Consider the following 20,050-nt stretch of genomic DNA (forward strand, 5'->3'; position numbering starts at 1 on the left):
ATTTTCCGTTCAAATATATAATTTTTACGGTGACTTCTGCAAAAATGGCGCGATAAAACAAGCTGTTAGTTATTAAAAAACCTACTTCCTACAAAAACGAGATTGCGTAGAAAATTTTCGTTCTACACCAGCTAATGAACATCATGTTAGACAAAAAGCAAAAAAGTTAGAATAAATAAAAAAAACAACTATACTGGTTCGTCGGAAGATACTCTTAACTTGATCTAAAATCAAAGAGGTTGATTTATAACACAATCATAAAGTCAATTTGGACCTATGGGGTGGAAATATGGGGTTGCACTAAAAATTCAAATCAAATGGATTTGCGAAGTTATCCAAAATTTCGCCTTGAAACACGAAAGATTACTAAATCATACTAATGTGAAGGCAATACAACTGCTGGACAGCGCGCAAGATGTCAGAAGATTGAAGCGAACCAAAGCATATGAACTTATTATAGTGTATACCTTTACTTTAAACTATATTTTAAGTTATTATAATTTTATAATTGAGGGATACATATTGATGTATTTTCTCGCACTCGTCTTGCTTGTGAAGTAATCCAGGTACAAATGAAATGTAGTAATAAATTAATGTATAATTAAGATTGTACTAAGCGTATCTAATAAAGATGCTATCAAAAAAACAGCTGATAAAGGAACATTAGATGTGGAAAACGTTGTATTGTTGTCTTTCTTGATTTTCGAGTGTATATACCGGCCCTTACTTTGGAAGCTGAACAATACCTTCAGCTTCTAAAGTAAATAGTTCTTTAGTCTTTAGTTTTCCTTTCTAAAGTTGTTCAAAGTCTAAAGCTGTTCAGCAATATGCCTTAAAAGTTATTAAACACCTTCTGGCGTCTTTCGATGGTTTCATTATCTGTATGTCAGTGCAAAATGATTTATTAAATCCATTTCTGCCAGAAACTCCTCCATTGATATCATGTTCACTGATGATAGCACTATATTCGCTTATACAAACCTTGGGGTTTCTAGCATTCTTCATGATATCGCACTGCAGAGCCATATAGTTCTGCGAATCGACTGTTATAGTAAATAACAAGGGAATCCAGTTAAAGCAAGTGCAGGAGAGAGTTCAAGACTCAGAGACTTTTGTCGATTTATTTTATAGAGTGATAATGAAATCAAATGATTTGATATAAGATTCAAAAAATGATTGTAGACGGATAAGAGCAAGCATGGAAAAATAAATAAAACAACCAAATCAGTTATTATATAGATATATATTAATGATTATCAATACACAATACAGAAATTTTAAAAAATGAGATCTAAATAAACGTATCATATATGCATAAAATTCACTACAACTTTACACCACAAAATTAAAATATAATTTAAGCATATTGAAAACAATTTTTCATTATTATCAGAAAATTAATGTATTTTTAGTTGCTATTTTTGGAACTGGCATTTGTTTTCCCCTACATAACAAATATAGGGACTGTGAATTAATTTTGACGGGTTCGTAATAGCTAAATAAACTATTATACACATTCATTCCATTTTGTTGGAAATTGAAGCAAAACACACCCCATCAATAAACAGATCTTAATTTACTCATTGATGCAATTACTCATTGCTAGTCGTTATGTTATGTACCATGACCTGTTTTAAACAAGTTAAAAAATTCTTTTTCCCCACAAAAAAAAAACATCCAAATTAATTGACAGATCTTATGTTTTATAATATGCTTTACCGGCAGTATGTGTTCTATGTCATATCTTCTCTAGAAATCTGAACGTTTTCTAAATATTAATCTGCATTTGACGATGAGCTTTGAGGATCCCTTTGACGGGTAGTGTTATCGGCGACGTCGTTACTTAGATCTTTTTCTCTATCAGTCGAATTATAACAATTTTCGTCATCGGCATCCTCGTTTACCGGTCTAAGGGTTGCTACTAGTTCCTCTTCCTCTTCTTCGCCAAAATTATTCTTGAACAGTCCCTTGAGCTGTTCAATAGTGACTTTACTTCTTTCCCAACCAGCTGCATTGGAACTAGTCGCTTCGTGTAGCGATTCTTCAACGGTATTGCGGACCAAAAATTTATGAACTACGGTGGGCCTGAAATTTTAAAATTTTCTATTTTCTACATAGTTATGTTTGTCAGAGACTTACTTTGTTTGTCCTATACGATGAATTCTTCCAATTGCTTGCAATTCATCAGCAGGGTTTAGCACAGGCTCCAATAGGATAACATGCGTGGCTTCAATTAAATTCAAACCTTTAGACCCCAATCTCAGTGGCAATAGGAGAACTGTTATTTTTCTTATGGGGTCCTATCAACAAAAAAAAAAACAATTCAAGAATTTTTGCGTTTAAAAGTGGTATTATATTCGATTCTATAAATAAACCTAAAAGGTGATTTGCTTATTACACTAGTAAAATAATAAAATTAAATTCATATTGTAGCCTTTTGTACTAGCTAAATTTAATTTTTTTTAATTCCATCTTACATTAGATATCCTTAGTACAATCTTAATTTATTACTACTGTTCTATTGTGATTGCATCAATACACAAGTAAGAAGAATACGGGATTAATACATCATTATATATATTCCAAATTAAGATAGAACTAATTTACTTAAGCTAAAGTTAAGAATACACTATACAAGTTCGTATGGTTTGGTTCGTTTCAATTTTCCGATTTCTTGCATGTTGTCCAATAGCTGCATTACAGGTATCATTGTTGCTGTTTAAGGTCAACTCTTGGACCACTTCGTATATCCATTTGATTTCGAGGTCATCATGCAGCTCTTCGTTAGTTACGTAGCGATAAGCATTGAAAATTAATCGTAGAACTTTATTTTAGTGCAACCCCATAAGTATAAATTGGCTTTATAATTTACTGACAAACCAATATTTTCTTTAGTTTAAGCCAAGTTGAGAATATTTTCCGACTAATCAGTACCGTTGCTTGAGTTTGAGTTTAACCTGCTCTGCTTTTTATTTAACATCATCTTTATAATTTAACCTACCATCGAGATAGATGCCGAGGTATTTAGCTGATTCTGCTTGAGGAATCAAGCATTCATGAAGTGGTATAATTAAGTTTATGCATTTTGCAGATTTGGAGCTATTTAGTTGTATTTTCCAATCTCCAGTCTCTATCTTGTTTACTGTTACTTGTACTTTTTCTACAGCTTTAGGCAGAGATATATATTTTGCCATGATAACTGTTTCGTCGGCAAATGTTCCAAGTGCTGTTTCCTTTGTTGTTAGGATATCAGCAGTATAGATAAAGGAGTGGACACTACTCTGGGGAACTACAGCCGAAAAAGGTTGAAGAAAGAAGAAGTGTTGAGAATGCCCTTCATGCGAGATTCTAAATTTTCTTTCGAAAAGATGTGATTCCAGCAGTCGATAGTAATTCCGCGGTAGCAATTTGCTCATGATGTAGATTAGATCAAAAAGTTGGTGGTCAAAAAGTTGTGAGACGTCCAGCAATATCGCAGGGCAGTATTTATTTTCTTCGAACGCCTTTTCAACAACCACTGTTACTCTGTGCACTTGGTTGATTGTCGAGTGGTGGAACAGGTAAAACTGGAAATCCGGTATTTCTATAAATGGTTTAATACGTTTTAACAACAGTTTCTTAAATAATGTTGATGTCGTAGGTAGTAGCGAAATAGGCCTGTAAGATCCGGCTTGTTCTGCCGGCTTGTCAGGTTTTTTTTAGCATAATTATTCGAGCAACCTTAAAACATTCCGCAACATGCTTCAGTCTCAAACAGGCATTGAATATGTACCTCAAGATACCATTCAAGATTTCAATAACCCAAATGATATAATATCAATTCTAGGGGACTTTTTAGGATTGAGGTTGTTGTTAATGTCTGTGGCAACTTCCATTGGAGAAATCAGATTTACAGCTACATTGGCCTGAAAACAGGATTTATAATTATTGTAGATTTTATATAATTCTGTTGGAATAATTTAGCTAAGCGTATACGGAAGCTGCTAGTACTGGAATACGTTATATGCTTGCTCTAATAATTGGTCTTTTAAATCTCCAAGGTGCTTTCCAAAGCGAGAATCTTTGCCTGATTATGGACTTAATTCATTTACATAATTTTCCGAAAACTTTGAATACTAATTCTATTAAATAGTTTTGTTTACAGCATTTCTTGTTCTTTTCCATACTCTTCTAGCTTTTCATCTTTCTTTTATTAATTTCCTAATTTGAAGGGAGTAATTTACCTCATATTTTGATTTCTCTGTTGATGTTGGGGTAGCTTCCTTTGCTGCAAATCGAATTTGTTCAATTATAAAATCTGCATTCTTGCGTTATTTTGTATCTTGGTGGATAGTATACAACTCATATGCTTATTTCAGATCAGTTCTTTTCAATGCTAACTATTATAGTTTGTATTCTCATTTTGTATCAAATTGACGTAAAACTGCAGAACGGTATTTTCGTTTCTTGAAAGGATAATTTTTCGCTATAGACGCAACGGGTCGCGACTTCATGTCAGTGGGCTTCTAGTTCACTTTTAATATCGTTCTGACTTGTTGACGATAACCATCTTAATTAATTAAATGTTAAAGCCATTATTTTTCAACTTTTTATTTTGTCGCATCTGAATGAGATGTTTCTTTATATTCCTATAATAAATTTCGTTTGTAACAGTAACGTTAATGTTATCTGTGTTCTGAATAGATTAAAATTGCCATTATCGCTTACCTTAATGGCAGGCAAAGGAATTCGGGCGGAAAAACCTACCTTCATTTTAGTTCGACCTCCCGGTGAAATACTGTTCTATACAATTTTCACGTTTTGTTGGTGTCTCTTCGACATATTGTAACTGATCTTGCAAATACAATCGCATAGCTGCAAGCGCGTTAGTTAGTTCCAGCTTTTCATTTAACTACTGATTAGTTGCTTTTAACTCGTTTTTTTTTTGATACGTGCAATTAGATCCATTTTTTAATGATATTTCTAATGCATTTTTACATGAGTTCTTGTTTTTACTGTACGGTTATCATAAGAGCAAAACTTGGAACGTTCTATGTTTCGCAGCACGTACTCACTTCACTTAGGTTGAACGTATCGCCGTAACCCGCACCTGAAAACTCTTTGAAACCGTTAACTAAAAGTTGACCGTAATAAAATACAGATATTTTGTGATATTTGTAGAGAGTTGTTTTCTTGGGGAAAACACGTCTTGACTCTATGAAGGTTAAAACCAAACTAGATCAGCTAGATGTAAACACTTGTGACAGATAGCCTCAGATTTACAGAAGAAAAAAAATCACTTTTTCATTAAGATAACCCATTATCTGACACAGCTTTAAAAAATTATCACGAAAATTAGTTAATGAAAGAGCAAATAGTTTGTAACATTAATCTTATTCCTCAGATTTAATTCCCCCCGTCTTCTAATTATTTTCACATCTCAAAAGATTCATGTATGGAAACTAATTTTCATCGAAAGAAGAACTGGTTGCGTACTGCAATCGTCACATACATTTTAGACTCTCACTTCATAGCTAGAACATGGATTCCCTAAATAAGACAATCATTGGAAAGAAATAGAATAAAATATGTTATAGCCTGTCCAACAAAACAACCAATGCACGTCATAGATGACGTAGAATATATTGTAAACAGCAGTTTGTAAAAATGTAAAATTAGTTTGAAACTCGAATTTTTCTTCTTATTTTATCGAATCAGCATATAAAATTCGATTTGGGTCGGTACTAGTGGATCATGTTGGAAAATGTCTGCAAAATTCATTAAAACATTAAATGATAATAATTAGAGGTTATAAACCGGCAAACTGCAAAATAAAAATTGTAAGTTAATGCGGCAACATTAGGACGTGCTGACGTTATAAATTGCAATGGGGTGCATTGGCAGTTTTATTGGAGGAGCTTTAGTATATCTAATAAAACAGCCAGTGCATGTAACCTATACCCCCCCCCCATTCAACTGATCCCATGCAATCGTTGGATCTCTCATTTGTGTTTCCAGAATGAAAACTCCTGGGTGATAAATTAGCAGAATAAGGTGAATGCTTTATCAATTTCTGTTCAAACTCAAAATATAACATATCATAATGGAGATATATATTTGAAAGGCTCAAATAAATTTACGCAATATTAATAAATATATCCCTTAACCAAAACACTTAAAATAATCTTTGACATCGTTTCTAATAGGAAAATTCATCGATTTCATTATTTGTCGGTTTCTAATATTATACCAATTGTGAGATATTGCGACCCGCAATTTTGCAGAAAACTCTCTGTAAGCTTAGTTTTGATTTTATTACTTAGATTTGTTGTATAACAAGTATAGGATTTTTTAATGGTGGCTAATGGATCCAAAAACCTTATCAATACGATTTCATACCAGATATCCACTGTCGATCCTTTAGTGCAACTAGAGTCTATCAGTCAGAGCTTCGGAGACAGTAAGAACACTATTGCTGCATTCCTGGATATAAACAAGGCATTTGATATGTTTAGAGGGCGATACTCTAATACTATCACAGTTAGCATCATGGGGCCTTAGAGGGCACATATACAATTTCATATCTAACTTCCTTTCTGACAGAAACTTCCAGTTTAGAATCCGTGATAAACTTTCCAATCCTCAACTCCTTAAGAACGGCGTCTCTTAGTGCTACTTACTTAGTCCCATCCCCTTCGTATATCATAGCAATTAACTCTATTTTTGACTCACCATTCCTTAACATCCATTTCAGATTATTTGCAGATGATATTTTGGCCTATAGCACTGCACTCGAAGCTAAAACTGCCTTCGACTCTCTACAACATTTCCTATCTAACTTCTTAAACTGGTCCCTAAGAACTGGCTTCATGATCTCACCAACGAGGTCATGCACAGTCTATTTCTGCAGAGGCGTAATTACTTTAAAATCTATCCATTCTCCATAGATAACAAACCCATATCTTCCTGTAATTATACCAAATTCTTGGGAGTTACATTTAACCAACACCTCTCACGGTGACAACATATAACAAATACAAAAAATACCAACAAAGACCTAAACATACTAAAATATGTCTCTCATAGATCTTACAGACTCATCTGTATAAATCTATTATCAGGCCCAAACGCTTCCTTGAAACCATCCAAAATAGTGCCTTTATTTACTCTGGGACTGCAGTAGCCCAATCCTCAGTCTTCAATGTCTCGCATCAGTTGAACCTCTCGCCAAAAGACGCGCTAAATTTACCTTAAAGATCATTGCAAAAATTATTTCTTCTTCATATAGCAACTTAACATGTCGTACCACCGAAAACTCATCCATACTTTTATCACATCGAAGTATTCTCATCTCTCTCGTCTTTCCAATATAAATTTATTAATCTTCAGGCGTTTCCCCATTGTAAAATATACCTTCTGGACACACCCCAACTTTTTCTATAAACAAAAATCTTCCAGATACACTAAACACCATTTTTGGAAAACCAAATTTGACAACCTCCGATCAGCTTACACCCCTACCCAAATATTTTATATCGATGGATCAAAGAGCGATGAGGGTGTTACTGCGACTGTTCTAGGTGCATCCACTTCCCTTTCAGTCTCCGGAAACACACATCAGCTTTACATCTTGTGGAACATGTGGCCGTTGCCATGCAAGAAAATTACTTTACGTCCGTCATTCTCCATTGCTGTTTTTTTTGCAACGATACATCGTTCAATTGGTGTCGGTAGGTACCATATGCAGAGCAAGACTTTATATCCATCTATATTCCAGTTTTGTGTCGATGTAGATGGTTGTCATAGACTAACCCATGATTATTTACGTTTGGGATTGTCGTAGTAGATCCACTTTTTATCACCAATCAAAATACACCACAGAAAACTTTTCTTTTTCGCTAGGTAAGCAATGTCGTTTTCATTTCTGACATTTTCAGTTAATTTGTGTGGTAGCCATTTTCTTTGTTTGGGATCTTTCCCATCACATGGAAACGTCCGGAAACAGTTGATTCATTAACTGCTAAGCTCTGTGAAAGTTTTTTTAAAGAGTTTGAGATCTGTTTTCGTCCTGTAAATCTTACAATTCATTGGTCTCCAGGTTATTTTTTGTCATTGATGATAAAAGCATCACTTTTAATTAGTGGAAACAAAAACAAACAACTAAGGAATATCACCATAAAAGTGTTTGATGCGCTTCGGCAGCAGATTCGTTTAAATCATACTTTTGTTTGACATCTGCATACTTAATAACTCAAAAATACTGAATGGAGAACTATAATTTTATCTAGAAAAATATAAATAAAAATAATCGATTTTATCATTTGTTTACATTTATATTTTGTATTCAATGCCAAAATACAAGTATTTAATAATACATCATAGCATCATACATATCATAGCAGAAGTTGTCATTTGCAAACTAAATTAGGAAGTAGTGAATTAACGGTGTTATCGTGCAAAATATTATTTTTAAAAAACAGAAGTGTTTTCTAGCCATGCAAGATATTTATACAACTTTAGATCTTTTTGCTCCCACTATAACTAATAAGAAATACCTTAAAAGTTTCGATCCGTTTTTCAAATGTTGAACTCGAGTCAGCCAGCTCTGCCTTCACATGATTCTCCTCCAAAGCCCTCTTCAACAACTTCAATACTACAGACCATGTAGAAAATAACAATACTTTGACTTGCGAATCTGCATTTTTTAATTTTAATAGAAGCCGAACTACATCCTCCACCTTCCTAGAATAGTTTCCCACTATGGGAATATTCTCCTCCGTATTTTCCGCACTATTCTTTCCATTTCCTATATAAGCAACTTCTTGGATGCTCTGCACAAACCGACACACGCAACACTGAATGGAGATACTTGACTAAAAAGAACTGGTAACTAGTAAAATAATATAAAACTATTCATCATTTTCTACTTTATCCAATAACTTCTGGAAACACTCCAAGCAGAATGTGTGAGCACAAGATAAGATAGCCCAAGTATTAACCAGGGGACCCCTGCAAACTGGACAAGGATCTGGATTCTGACCTTCAAACTGCTGCTGCCTTAGAGTATCCAAATAGTTTCTAGTTCCCAAGAGAGCTTCCAGCTTCATATTGTGACGAGCTTCTTCAGATTTCAGTGATAGTTCTTGATGTGGAAGCTGAAACGTCATTTAGTGATAAAATATTTTTATTTATATTGTTGTTAATCATCTTGCCTCTGACTGTTTCAATAAATTAATATTATCATTGGTTTTCGTTTGATCGTAACTGAGATTTTTTAACATCTTGTTCGCTTTCTCTTTAGCTTCATCAGCAGTTTTTAATTGCAACCGCACTTTGCATATATCAAGTTCATCAATAGCGCAGACTTGTTGATCCAATAACGTCCAAAACTTTCGAATTTCCTTAAAGCAATAACAAATGACAAACTTTTGACATTGAAATTGGCATAAATGCTACAAATACCTTGAATTCTTTTTTTAGCACATCTATAAGTTGTACATGCGTTTCTCCATCTTTAATAAGATCCGATTTTACATCCTTTAATTTTAACAAACTAAGAAGTCCTAAAAATTAATAAAAGGAGATTATTATTTACCTACTTTTACTGTCAATATATGGTAATCCACCTTTGAGTATTATTTCCTCAATTCTCGGTTTCCAGCTTCCTACAAGGGACATTTCATCAAATATATCCGACCTTTTCTTCATAGTGAATAGTTTGCTTTCATATTCTTTAAGCTTGGCTGAAATAAACAATATTAAGCATTATATAATGATTTGCGGCACTATAAATAAAAGGTACCATCCGCGAGGCAAACCGCACATTTCTGCATCTTCTTCTTTACTTTTTGTTGCTGAGGTCTCAAATGACAGTCCATCGCCTTTTCTACCAATCCCTCCCGAATAGTAATGTATTTCGTTGCTGTATCTTCCGTATATATATTATTTAATACTTTGAACACGTTTTCCCTTGAGTCATCAACATCGAGATGCCAATTATAAACACGCCTCAATAAAGTACGCGCATTCTCAATCCTGTAACGCCAGTACTGTATAATAGAACCACGTAGGAATCACCTTTAGTTACCTCAGATTGAAATCGATATGAGCATTATCAGCAGCCACTTCGATTCGAGCGATTAGATCACCATCCAGAGAATTTATTGATACCCAATCTAAACCATCTGAGTACCACTGAGCATGTTTCAAAATAAACTCGTCTTCATACTGTTCAATGGTTGATGAAACTGTTTCATAATCTTCCTTACCACTAGCAGTCTAAATATTATAAATGTATCATCATCCACTTGATATTTAAATATCTAATACTATTTCAATTCTAAATAATTGCATGCCTGTCCATGTCTATCCTAAATATTAATTCCTCAGATTATCTCACCAATATAATCAATGTCAATATTTCAGATTCTAAATGTCAGTTGCTCCGGCCAAACATTAAAAATTCAGTTTATAAGCACAGAGAAATAGAGATTTAAAAATTTTGGAGAAATGTTTCCAAATGTCCAATATCTAGATGTTACTACTTTGAACTTATTACTTGTTTTAATCGCTATACTAAGAGCCGCGAAGGCATTTGATTGGTTCATTTTGAATCTATTGTGAGATTATTATTTATATGTTTTGAGCGCCATTTTCAGTGTGACTTACTTAAGAAGAGTGTATTTAGTTTGTATACAGTTTAGTGATAAAATTATTAGTCATTAGTAAAATATAGCTATAAAACACACATACCAAAGAAACGCAGCATCGTTTTCCTTTGTCCGGTTGTCTTTAAAAAATGTTTTGATAATATTAAAAATCCCAAACTGACTCTATTAAGTTTGAAAGATATTTATGATCGTTATCACGTGTTTTATTGTAGTAAGTTGAGGTAAGTTTATTCACATTAATAATTATAACAAATCATTAACAAATATTTATTTTTAATTCCAGAAATTAATTCCCTTCCGAAAAAAGGTATGCAAACAGGAGATATACTTTTATTGTCGGATCAACTATTTGATAATTGCAACTCCACTAAAAGAATAATTGCTGCCAAGCCAAGCTTTTAAGGGAGTATTAACTGTAAATAAAATATACGAGGAATTGTGGTGCAAAGCGACTCAGTACTTAAATGCAACATTTTATTGCCCATCTAAAAACAAATGCAAGCCGGCTTCGTTGGCGCAGTGGTCAAAGCGACAGAACGGTCCTCCTATTATTGCGATAGTCGTGGGTTCGAATCCTACTGGAGATGGCCGTACTTTATGTTTGCAACAGTGAAAAATCCGATAAGGAATAATCATCCCAATCATGCCAGTAACCAGGCTGGGTAAGATTGGATGTCTTCTGGGATAATCTCTAAGTTGGTCACTAACCAGTTGGTAGGCCTAATGCCGAGGACAGTGGTTCGGTAAAAAAAAGAGACTTGAAAGAAAATATAAAAAAACAAATGTGTTGAAGTGAAACCAATTAAAAATGTAATAACTACTTTGAGGGAATTAATTCCTTGAATGAAAAATATTTTAAATAAATATCTGTTTAAGTTATCTTATTCTAATATATACATGTATATATACTTATGTCTTCACAGCAAAATATTTTCCTTACAGGTGTCTATAATGGAAATTTAAACTAACCAATGAAATTATTTACTGAATGTGCGCTTATAACCCCATTGGATGTAATGAAACTTTTCTCCAGAGTCGCCTATTGAGTTTTCTCTATGTTTATAAATAATTCAATATATTTTATTGGGACATAAAATAATTTAATTTGAAATGTTGATTATTACATTTCTAAAAGTACACCTAAATTTTAAATAATTTGTGTTCTATATATCAATCATTAAACTTTAATTTAAATACAATCACTCACATTCTAAATGTCAGTTGCTCATATTCTACATCAATCACTCTAATTTTAAAATAAAAAATGTTATTTTGCAATACAAGTAATACATACTTCTTTCATGAATTTTTCGATGTATTGTTTTTCTAAAGTTAAACAGTCGTCCCTGAGGGTACCGTCTCTTAAAGTATGCTCGCCGGACTCATAAATATCCAAAACTTCGGCCAAATTATACATAGCGTGTATTAAAGGAAGTTTGTCTAAAATTATAATATAGATAACATAGATTCAGTATATTGTTAGTTGAACGAATTGTTTGCTAACTTTTATTTTATACAACTAACCAACAGTAAGTTTTCCCTGTTTTTCTTCAACCGCGAATCTGGCCGATAGTTGAAGTACTTTTCGGTATTCTTTGATTGCTTGCTCATAGTCCTCCATTAACAAATAAACACCAGCAAGTCCTGAAAAATATCAAGATCATAATTTATTCCAAAGGGTTGAAAAGTTTAATCAAATCAACCGTTTATCGACGAAACCATCAATCGCAAACTTTCCTCGCAATCGGTTCTATTTTTCAAGATAAGAGCTTCTAGGAGTTCTTTCATTGAGGACGCATTTTTTTTTAGTGATAGGTATCGGCCTTTTCCCCTTACAGCACTCGGATCCGAACAAGCTTGCCTTAACGAAAGTAGAGGTGCCATCAACTAAAATTGACTTTTGTTATTTCACTTCTGGAGATTTCAATGAAAAACTGCAGATAGCTCACGTTCTTCAAATCTTTCTTGTCCATTTTCTCTAACAGGCAATCAGAGTTGAATTTCTGGGAAATGTAAAGGAAATCGCGAGCACAAATCTCATGCTCACGATTATAAAAGAACTTCTCGACAGCTGAAAATTCCAATAAATGAATTTCATGAGTTTGTTGTGGTATGTTAATCTGAAAAGGGACCAAGGCAAAAAAATATAGGCATTCAGTTCACCTAATGTGTATTTGGTCTCTACCTGATCTAAAACAGATTTTTTTCCAGTTCTCCATAATACCTTCGATAAGAATGTGTACATTGGTTCCTTGTTCCCTTTCAAATATGGATTATATAAAATATTCTTCCAAGTATCATATTCTGAATAAGGTTCCATTTGGAGGTAGTCTATTAACCCATATATATCTATAAAAAAATGTTTAAAGCAACAATTCAAAAATGTAATTGTTCTGAATTTTTGATATATACATAAGAAAATCAAACCATATATTATACCTGTTAAACTTTTGGCCATTGGAGTACCAGTTACGGCCCATCTATGCACTGCAGGAATTTTTCGTGCCATTTGCGAAACCACTCGTCCTGGCGTTTCAACAGTTTGAGCTTCGTCAAGACAGAGCCGCCACCATTGTATTCTGACGAGGGGACTTCCGCCAGGCCAATACTTTCTCTGTTTCCTTAAATTGAGAGACTAAAAATTATAAAGTATTTCCTCACTATTTTTACCAATATTATAAAAGTATACTCACTTGACCTGTTTCTGTTAATCTCATTTCTGCTTGTAGTACATTGTATGTTGTGATTACTATGTCATAATGTTGAAGCTCAGTAGGATAAACTGGAGTTGCTGAATATCCCTCATAATTTAAAACTTTTAAACTATCAAGAAATTACAAATTAAAGTTCAGTGTCAGGAAAACATTCTCATAAAGAATTACCCATATTTTAAGTGAGTTTTCATTTCTCTACACCACTGCCTTCTAAGAGCAGCTGGTGCTACTATCAATGTCGCCTTTGAAGGTAGAAGTTCCAATTTTTCCCAACACTGGGGACATTTATATGCTCCTAATGATCTCCTCCATCCTAAGCATGAGCTGTGTTGATACTTTCCACACTCTTCGCATTCCACAGAACCTGATTACATGAATAACTTTAAAATACATTATACAGACTAAATATTTCAACTAACCATCTTCTATGCTGCTTCCACAGATACACTGCACCCTACATTCCTCAGGTTCCTCTTTACTCTCTGTTGTACAGTATTCAGAAAGAGTACGATTATAGATAGACTGCAAGGCTTGAAATGTTGCAGATTTCTTACTTGATGATACTTTAACTAAATTGTCTGGTATCTATTTACAAATAAATATTCCATAAATAAATCTATATTTAAGTAATATGCCCAATAGAATGTCCATTACCTTATTTTTTTTAATTGGAACCTGGTAATCTTCATGATCCTCCTCAATCATCTTTCTTTTTTTTGGTTGAGTTCTAATAATCAATTCAGACTCAGAACCTGAGTCTGCATCCTCTACAAATTTTAATTCAGCATATAAAAGTATTTTGTAAGTATAAATTTTGTTTTTACTTATTTTGCCTTTTTTCGCCATTAATGAATTATCAGATTTGTTTCTGTTCTGGTTATTGCTTAAAATCAGGGCTAATACTTCTACTGTTTTCCCAAGGCCCATTTCATCTGCCAAAATCCCACCTTTCCAATTTCCTTGAACAATTGGTAGCTTTTTTTCAATCCATCCTGTATATTTATCGAAATATATATCTGTACTTGATTTGAGAGTAACCTTCTGATACAAAGGATGTAAATCTCCTGTGAAGATTATATTATTAACAAATACCAAATTCTAACAAAAAACATACCTTTTAAGTCATCAGCAGTTTCCCTAAAAATCATCCATTTTACTGCCTTTTCTTGATATGGTCTCAATTTTGGCTTTAATTGTGGAATGCATAATTTTTGATCATCATTGATATTCAACATTTCCCTTTTTTGTACAAGTTTAATATACAGATCATCCAATTCTGTACTTGATAAACTTGTTTGAATTTTATTTATATCTTTTTCTAAACAAATTATTTTATATCATCAAATATCTAATTAAATTCAAAGACATACCTGTATCTAACTCTATATCATAAAATAATGCAAATGCTGTTTTAATACATCTGCTAATTTTTGGGTAAAATTTTGGCAGTGGAATAGCTATTAAGTACATTTGAAAATAAACAATATCTTCTTTCATTAATATTTTAAATGCAAACATCCTTGTTTGTACTGCATCTAGAGATGTTTTATAATTTGTACTTATAATATTTAATACTGAATATTTACTGTATAACAAAAAATACCTTTTAAAAATAAAACATCCTCAAGAGTTCTTATTATTACACAAGAATCTTTAAATGTTAGAATTACTACACTTGTATCTTCAGATTGTTTGAAACTAATCTTACATGAATTAAAATCACCTGGCAGAACATTGCTAGTACAACCAACTCTTAATTCACCCAATAAATATTGTTCGTGTTCTTCTTTGGCTAGTATTAATGAATAAGATGGAATGGATTTTTCATGTATTCCTTGCTTTTTACTTCGCTTTTTACGAAAAAGCGGAATAAATTCACCAATAGTACTTAAACTACAATTGCCTAAAATTAAATTATCTTTTTTTTTAGGAATGTTTTTTGTTCTACCCATTGCTTAAGTATAAATTATTACAAAAAGTAAAAACAAAAACAAAGCGACTTGTTTAAAATTGATTAACAAGGTTATGTGGTTATGTTTTCATATCAGAAATGTCATTATTCATGAAGATAAAGGTGTCGGCAGTTTTAAGATTTCGATTACAGAAGTTTGACGTTCATCCAGATTATTGTTAGTTTGGTTTCGTCTTGTTTTTAATGGAAAACATCTGTTTATTTGACAACAGTAAGTGACAAGGGTTGAGGGCTGTGTTGATTCAAAACTAAATTTTGAGTGTTTTACATCAAATAAAAAATTTTATTTTTACGTAAGTTTTTAGATTGGGCAAATAATTGTGCAGAATCTCGGGTGGCTATTAGGCTGTGAATAAAACATTTTCTATATCAATGGAAAAATGGATATTCATATTACCAATATTGTATTGGAATGTGTTGAGCATGCAAATACTGCGTGGACTCTAAAAGATACAGATAATATAGTAAACAGAGATTTGGTAGAGTCTATGTTTGATGTTTTATTACAAAATAAAGAAGTGCGTTTTATCCCAACGACATTATCCTCTTATAATGATGTCCAATCATTACCGAGTTTTCAATATGAAGCGCCTACTTCTAGTGAGCTTAATAGTTATTTAAATACACTTTTGACCTCCCAGGTATTAAGATATGATATGAAGAATACATGACTTTATTAGTAATTGTGTATTTATCTTCTGTTATAGCATCAATTAGCAAGAGAAATATGTTCATCGACACAATTTTCTGTATTTTTAAAGTTTCGCATAATGATTCTAAAACGAATATATTATGCTTTAGTGATGAAATATCATGACAGAGATAAATCTGTGGAGGAGCAATCTCCAGATGTTAAAAATTTTCTTGTTAGTAGTACTGTATCAAAGGAGGCAATGTCAGGTAAATTATGTGTGCTTTTTTGATCAAGTTATATCTGATAATTGGGTTTTGAAGGTTCCCAAGCTCTTTTAGAAATTGGTGTAAAAACTGGACTTAGCCTACTGTTTTCTTTATTAAAACAAAATTGGCAAGTTAGTGGTATTCTGGGAATACCATCTTTGTGCAATTCTGTGTTAGAAACAACCATAGAGTTAATCAAGAAAATGCCACCTTTATGCTTATCCAATGATGCACAGCTTACCTATTTGGGAATAACAAGCTTAGAACAAGTATGTGATTTTCTAAAAAATGCAGTGTTACATGAAGCTGCTGCAGATATTAGAGGCAAGCTTTTGGCCTCTGAAATTTTACTTGGGCTGGCACTTCAGAGGGGATCATTAAGATATTTGTTAGAATGGATTGATATGGCTTTAGAAGCATCAGTAAAACAATCTCTAGAGAGGTAGATGATATTCATTTGATGTTCAAATATTTTAATATGTGTTTATAATTTTCAGTGAGTTTTTTACAAAAGCAATAAACAAACTGGAAGGTGGTAAAACCAAATTAAAAAACAAATCATGGAATAAAGACAACTCAACTCCAATAACCATGTATCAAGCAGCAATTTATTTGATAGAAATATTGTCAGTGATGGCTGAGGATTATGGTGAGGGCCCAGACATTCAACACAACCACATTATAAATTGTTTTGATTCAGGAGGAACGGCAACTACTTCTGAATCAGAATTAGGGGCATATGAAAAGTCAGATGTGTATGTTTGGGGTAGTAATTCTTCAAATCAGTTGGCTGAAGGTCAATATGAAAAAATTGTATTGCCGATAAAGTCGAAAATTTTTAACAAAGTTCAACAGGTAAGTTCATGGTCATAGTGTTAGAGTAATAACGCGTCTGACTTGTAAAGGTAAATGACTTTTATGCTTCAAGAGATTTAGGTTTTTTGTTATTTGAAAACAATAATTAGTTTAAAATAGCAAATCGTATGGTTGACCTTAAATGAACTGTCTCCTGAGATAATATTTTAACAGTCATGAGACTTATTTGTTTACATATTTATGCCGGATTTTAATTTTATATTTTGTTAGGATTTTTTAAAAATTATCTTCATTTTGTGAGCAAATAGGAATGACCAAAATTTAAAATAAATGGTCCAATAAATAAAAATATTGATTCTGGTATTTTGAAACTTGTATTTCAAAAATTGGTATTATAAATATTTTGATGATACAGATCTTAGTAGTCATGTTAAATAAGTAAAACATTTTTGTTAGATTGAAGCTGGCCAATATTGTACATTCGTTATACAATGGGATGGATATGTTAGCGCTTGCGGTAAAGGTAGCTATGGGCGGCTAGGTTTGGGTGAAACATCCAACCAAACATTGCCAAAGAGAATTCTTTTAGATAGCGTGGTCCGAAAATTGTCCAGCTCCAAAGGTTGGCCGTTTGCTTTGAAGAAATCATCGCATTGTTAAATCATATTTTTATTAGGTTCTGATGGTCATACTTTGGCGCTTACGGATAATGGACATCTTTACAGTTGGGGCGATGGCGATTATGGTAAATTGGGTCATGGAAATTGTACTACATGTAAGCAACCAACCCGTATACTTGGCCCATTTGCTGGCAAAACCATTAAGTATATCAATGCCGGGTATAGACACAGCGCAGCGATTACCGATGATGGCCGTTTATGGACCTGGGGTATGCTTTGGTGAAACTGTTACCTTCCATAATGTAAAAACAACTCTACATTATAGGAGAAGGTGAACATGGTCGCACAGGCCACGGAGATAATACTAGTCGACATATTCCGACAATGGTGGTTGATTTGGTGGATGTCGGCCAAGTCTCCTGTGGTAGTTCGCATACGCTAGCGGTATCAAAGGATGGCAAGATTGTGTGGTCTTTTGGTAATGGGGAAAACGGCAAACTTGGTCATGGTGAAATTGCAAAGGTATATCACAAAAAATGATATATTTTTAATTATGTTGAGTTCATCTTGTAGGTGTTTAAACCTAAAGTTATTGAAGCTCTTCAAGGACTAATTATACAAAAAGTATGCGCTGGGACGTCATTTTCGGTAGCTTTAACAAATATGGGACAGGTATTTTCTATTGAAATTAAATTAGCAAGAAGGTATTTTTGGCATTATATATATATAATATTATAAACATTGTTTGAAAAGATCATTCGAACAGGTATGCTGATCAAACTACAATTATTGAAAGTAAAAAAATTTAGTTAACCACATGGTTAATGCATTTTATTTGAATAATACTTAAGAAATAATTTTTTGTTTAAGCGTCTGTTACAGAAAATATATTTTTTTAATAATCTAGAACTTCAACAATCTGCCCGTGGACGATAAGTATTATTATATGATTTCAGTTATATAATATAATTATCCTGACATGTAGTAGATCACTTCAGTAAGTGATCTGCTGTACAACTTATAATCTAAATACTATTCTAACTTATTTTAAAGTCTATCCTAACTTATTCTAAAAACTATTCTGGCTTATTCTAGAGATTATTAAATCTCACTCTATGTGTCTATTAATCAGTTCGTATGGCAGTTTGAATTAGGATGCACTAATAGTCTTTTAGAGTAGTTCGCACTAACACTCCGAATCACACTCGTTATGGGTTCTATAGGGTTATCGCACTGAATCAGTTGGATACATAATCTGGAGCATTGACGATGACTCGCAGCACTTTATTTTGGAACCTATGGAGAATATCTATGTTAGATGTAGTACCCCACAGTTCAATACCATAGGTCCAAATAGGTCTTGTAATTTTACTGAGGGTCATGTTTTTCTACAAAGAGTGAATATCATGTGGGTAGATTTTGTCTCATTTGCTTTGATACGCCACGTTTTCAACCACAATTCGACTTTGTAGTAATGTAGTTGGAGGTTTCTTGTGGCTGATATTGGATGGTGGCTGATGTTTGACAGTAAAATGTCTATCTGTGAGGTACGATTTCAGCAGTTGAAAGTGCGTATGGGGCAAAAGCTTTTTCAATTTTACATGCAGTCCAGTATGCCACACCTTGTCGAAGGCCTGAGAAATATCGAGAAATGCAGCGGAGCAATATTTTTTATGGTTTAAGTTTTTGTTAATTTGGTTGACTAATCTATGTATTTGTTCTATTGTTCTGTGTTTATTACGGAAGCCAAATTGATGGTCTGGAATAATAATTCTCTCCTCTGTGATTATTTTGAGTCTCTTAATGTATAATTTTTTCAGTAGTTTAGAGATCACAGGTAATAGGGTTATAGGACGATAAGAGATGTCTTCAAATTTTTTCCCAGGCTTAAGAATCATAATCATTTGAGCCACTTTCCAAGTACTAGGAAAGTAATTAAGTCTTAGCATGGTATTAAATATGAAAGTTATTAATTTGATGCACTTTCCTAACAGCTCTTTTATGATTCTTCCAGTTATTAGGTCAAAACCAATAGCTTTTCAGAATTGATTTCTTTATGTATTGTTTATTTTACTTCCTTAGGAGCTTCCTAACAGTAAATGTCTCATGTGGTAGATCCATTTGAAACGGAGTGTTAAGAAAGTCAACTATGTTATTTTCTTCTGTTGTGATGTCTCAGACGGGTACGAATTAAATACTGTCTTTAAATGTTTATGAAAAACTTCCGCTTTATCTTTATTATTCCTAGCCCAGGTATTGTCAGTTTCAATGGGTGGATTATGTTGTTGAGTTTTTTATTTATTTATTTTTTTGGTTACATTCCAGAGAGAATATACCGTTGCATCAGTTGGCGATAAGTTTTCTAAATAGTTTTGAATT

The 20,050-nt window shown here is 33.0% G+C and overlaps 2 protein-coding genes across 5 annotated transcripts in view; one reads left to right on the forward strand and one right to left on the reverse strand.

The window, feature by feature from the left end:
- Positions 1–1,224: 1,224 nt before the first annotated feature.
- On the reverse strand, positions 1,225–15,388 carry LOC143195322 (E3 ubiquitin-protein ligase SHPRH). Its single transcript, XM_076402351.1, has 23 exons — positions 14,967–15,388; positions 14,734–14,898; positions 14,478–14,681; positions 14,188–14,427; positions 14,018–14,130; positions 13,783–13,948; positions 13,532–13,727; positions 13,343–13,472; positions 13,089–13,284; positions 12,835–12,998; positions 12,599–12,769; positions 12,353–12,536; positions 12,174–12,293; positions 11,944–12,089; positions 10,067–10,257; positions 9,782–10,014; positions 9,606–9,722; positions 9,442–9,542; positions 9,192–9,380; positions 8,907–9,134; positions 8,535–8,852; positions 2,140–2,300; positions 1,225–2,085 (listed from the first exon to the last, which is right to left on the reverse strand). Exons 1-23 carry the CDS (start codon positions 15,313–15,315, stop codon positions 1,776–1,778), a joined length of 4,392 nt encoding a protein of 1,463 aa, XP_076258466.1. The 5' UTR covers positions 15,316–15,388; the 3' UTR covers positions 1,225–1,775.
- A 22-nt stretch (positions 15,389–15,410) lies between these two features.
- Positions 15,411–20,050, forward strand: part of LOC143195320 (putative E3 ubiquitin-protein ligase HERC1) — a 33,778-nt gene continuing 29,138 nt past the window's right edge. Inside the window, exons 1-10 of one of the 4 annotated variants that reach the window (XM_076402350.1) lie at positions 15,411–15,546; positions 15,634–15,976; positions 16,043–16,235; positions 16,290–16,677; positions 16,733–16,884; positions 16,936–17,090; positions 17,508–17,673; positions 17,728–17,940; positions 17,997–18,193; positions 18,245–18,343. In XM_076402350.1, coding sequence (XP_076258465.1) covers positions 15,716–15,976; positions 16,043–16,235; positions 16,290–16,677; positions 16,733–16,884; positions 16,936–17,090; positions 17,508–17,673; positions 17,728–17,940; positions 17,997–18,193; positions 18,245–18,343 — 1,824 coding nt within the window. In that variant the 5' untranslated portion in view covers positions 15,411–15,546; positions 15,634–15,715. Of the gene's footprint in view, positions 15,977–16,042; positions 16,236–16,289; positions 16,678–16,732; positions 17,091–17,507; positions 17,674–17,727; positions 17,941–17,996; positions 18,194–18,244; positions 18,344–20,050 lie in introns of all 4 variants that reach the window. The other 3 variants (XM_076402347.1, XM_076402349.1, XM_076402348.1) reach the window with 3 other exon arrangements.

The sequence above is a fragment of the Rhynchophorus ferrugineus genome, unplaced genomic scaffold, assembly GCF_030347505.1.
Source record: "Rhynchophorus ferrugineus isolate W39M unplaced genomic scaffold, kcgeb_rfMv2 rfM4, whole genome shotgun sequence".
Lineage (NCBI taxonomy): Eukaryota > Metazoa > Arthropoda > Insecta > Coleoptera > Curculionidae > Rhynchophorus > Rhynchophorus ferrugineus.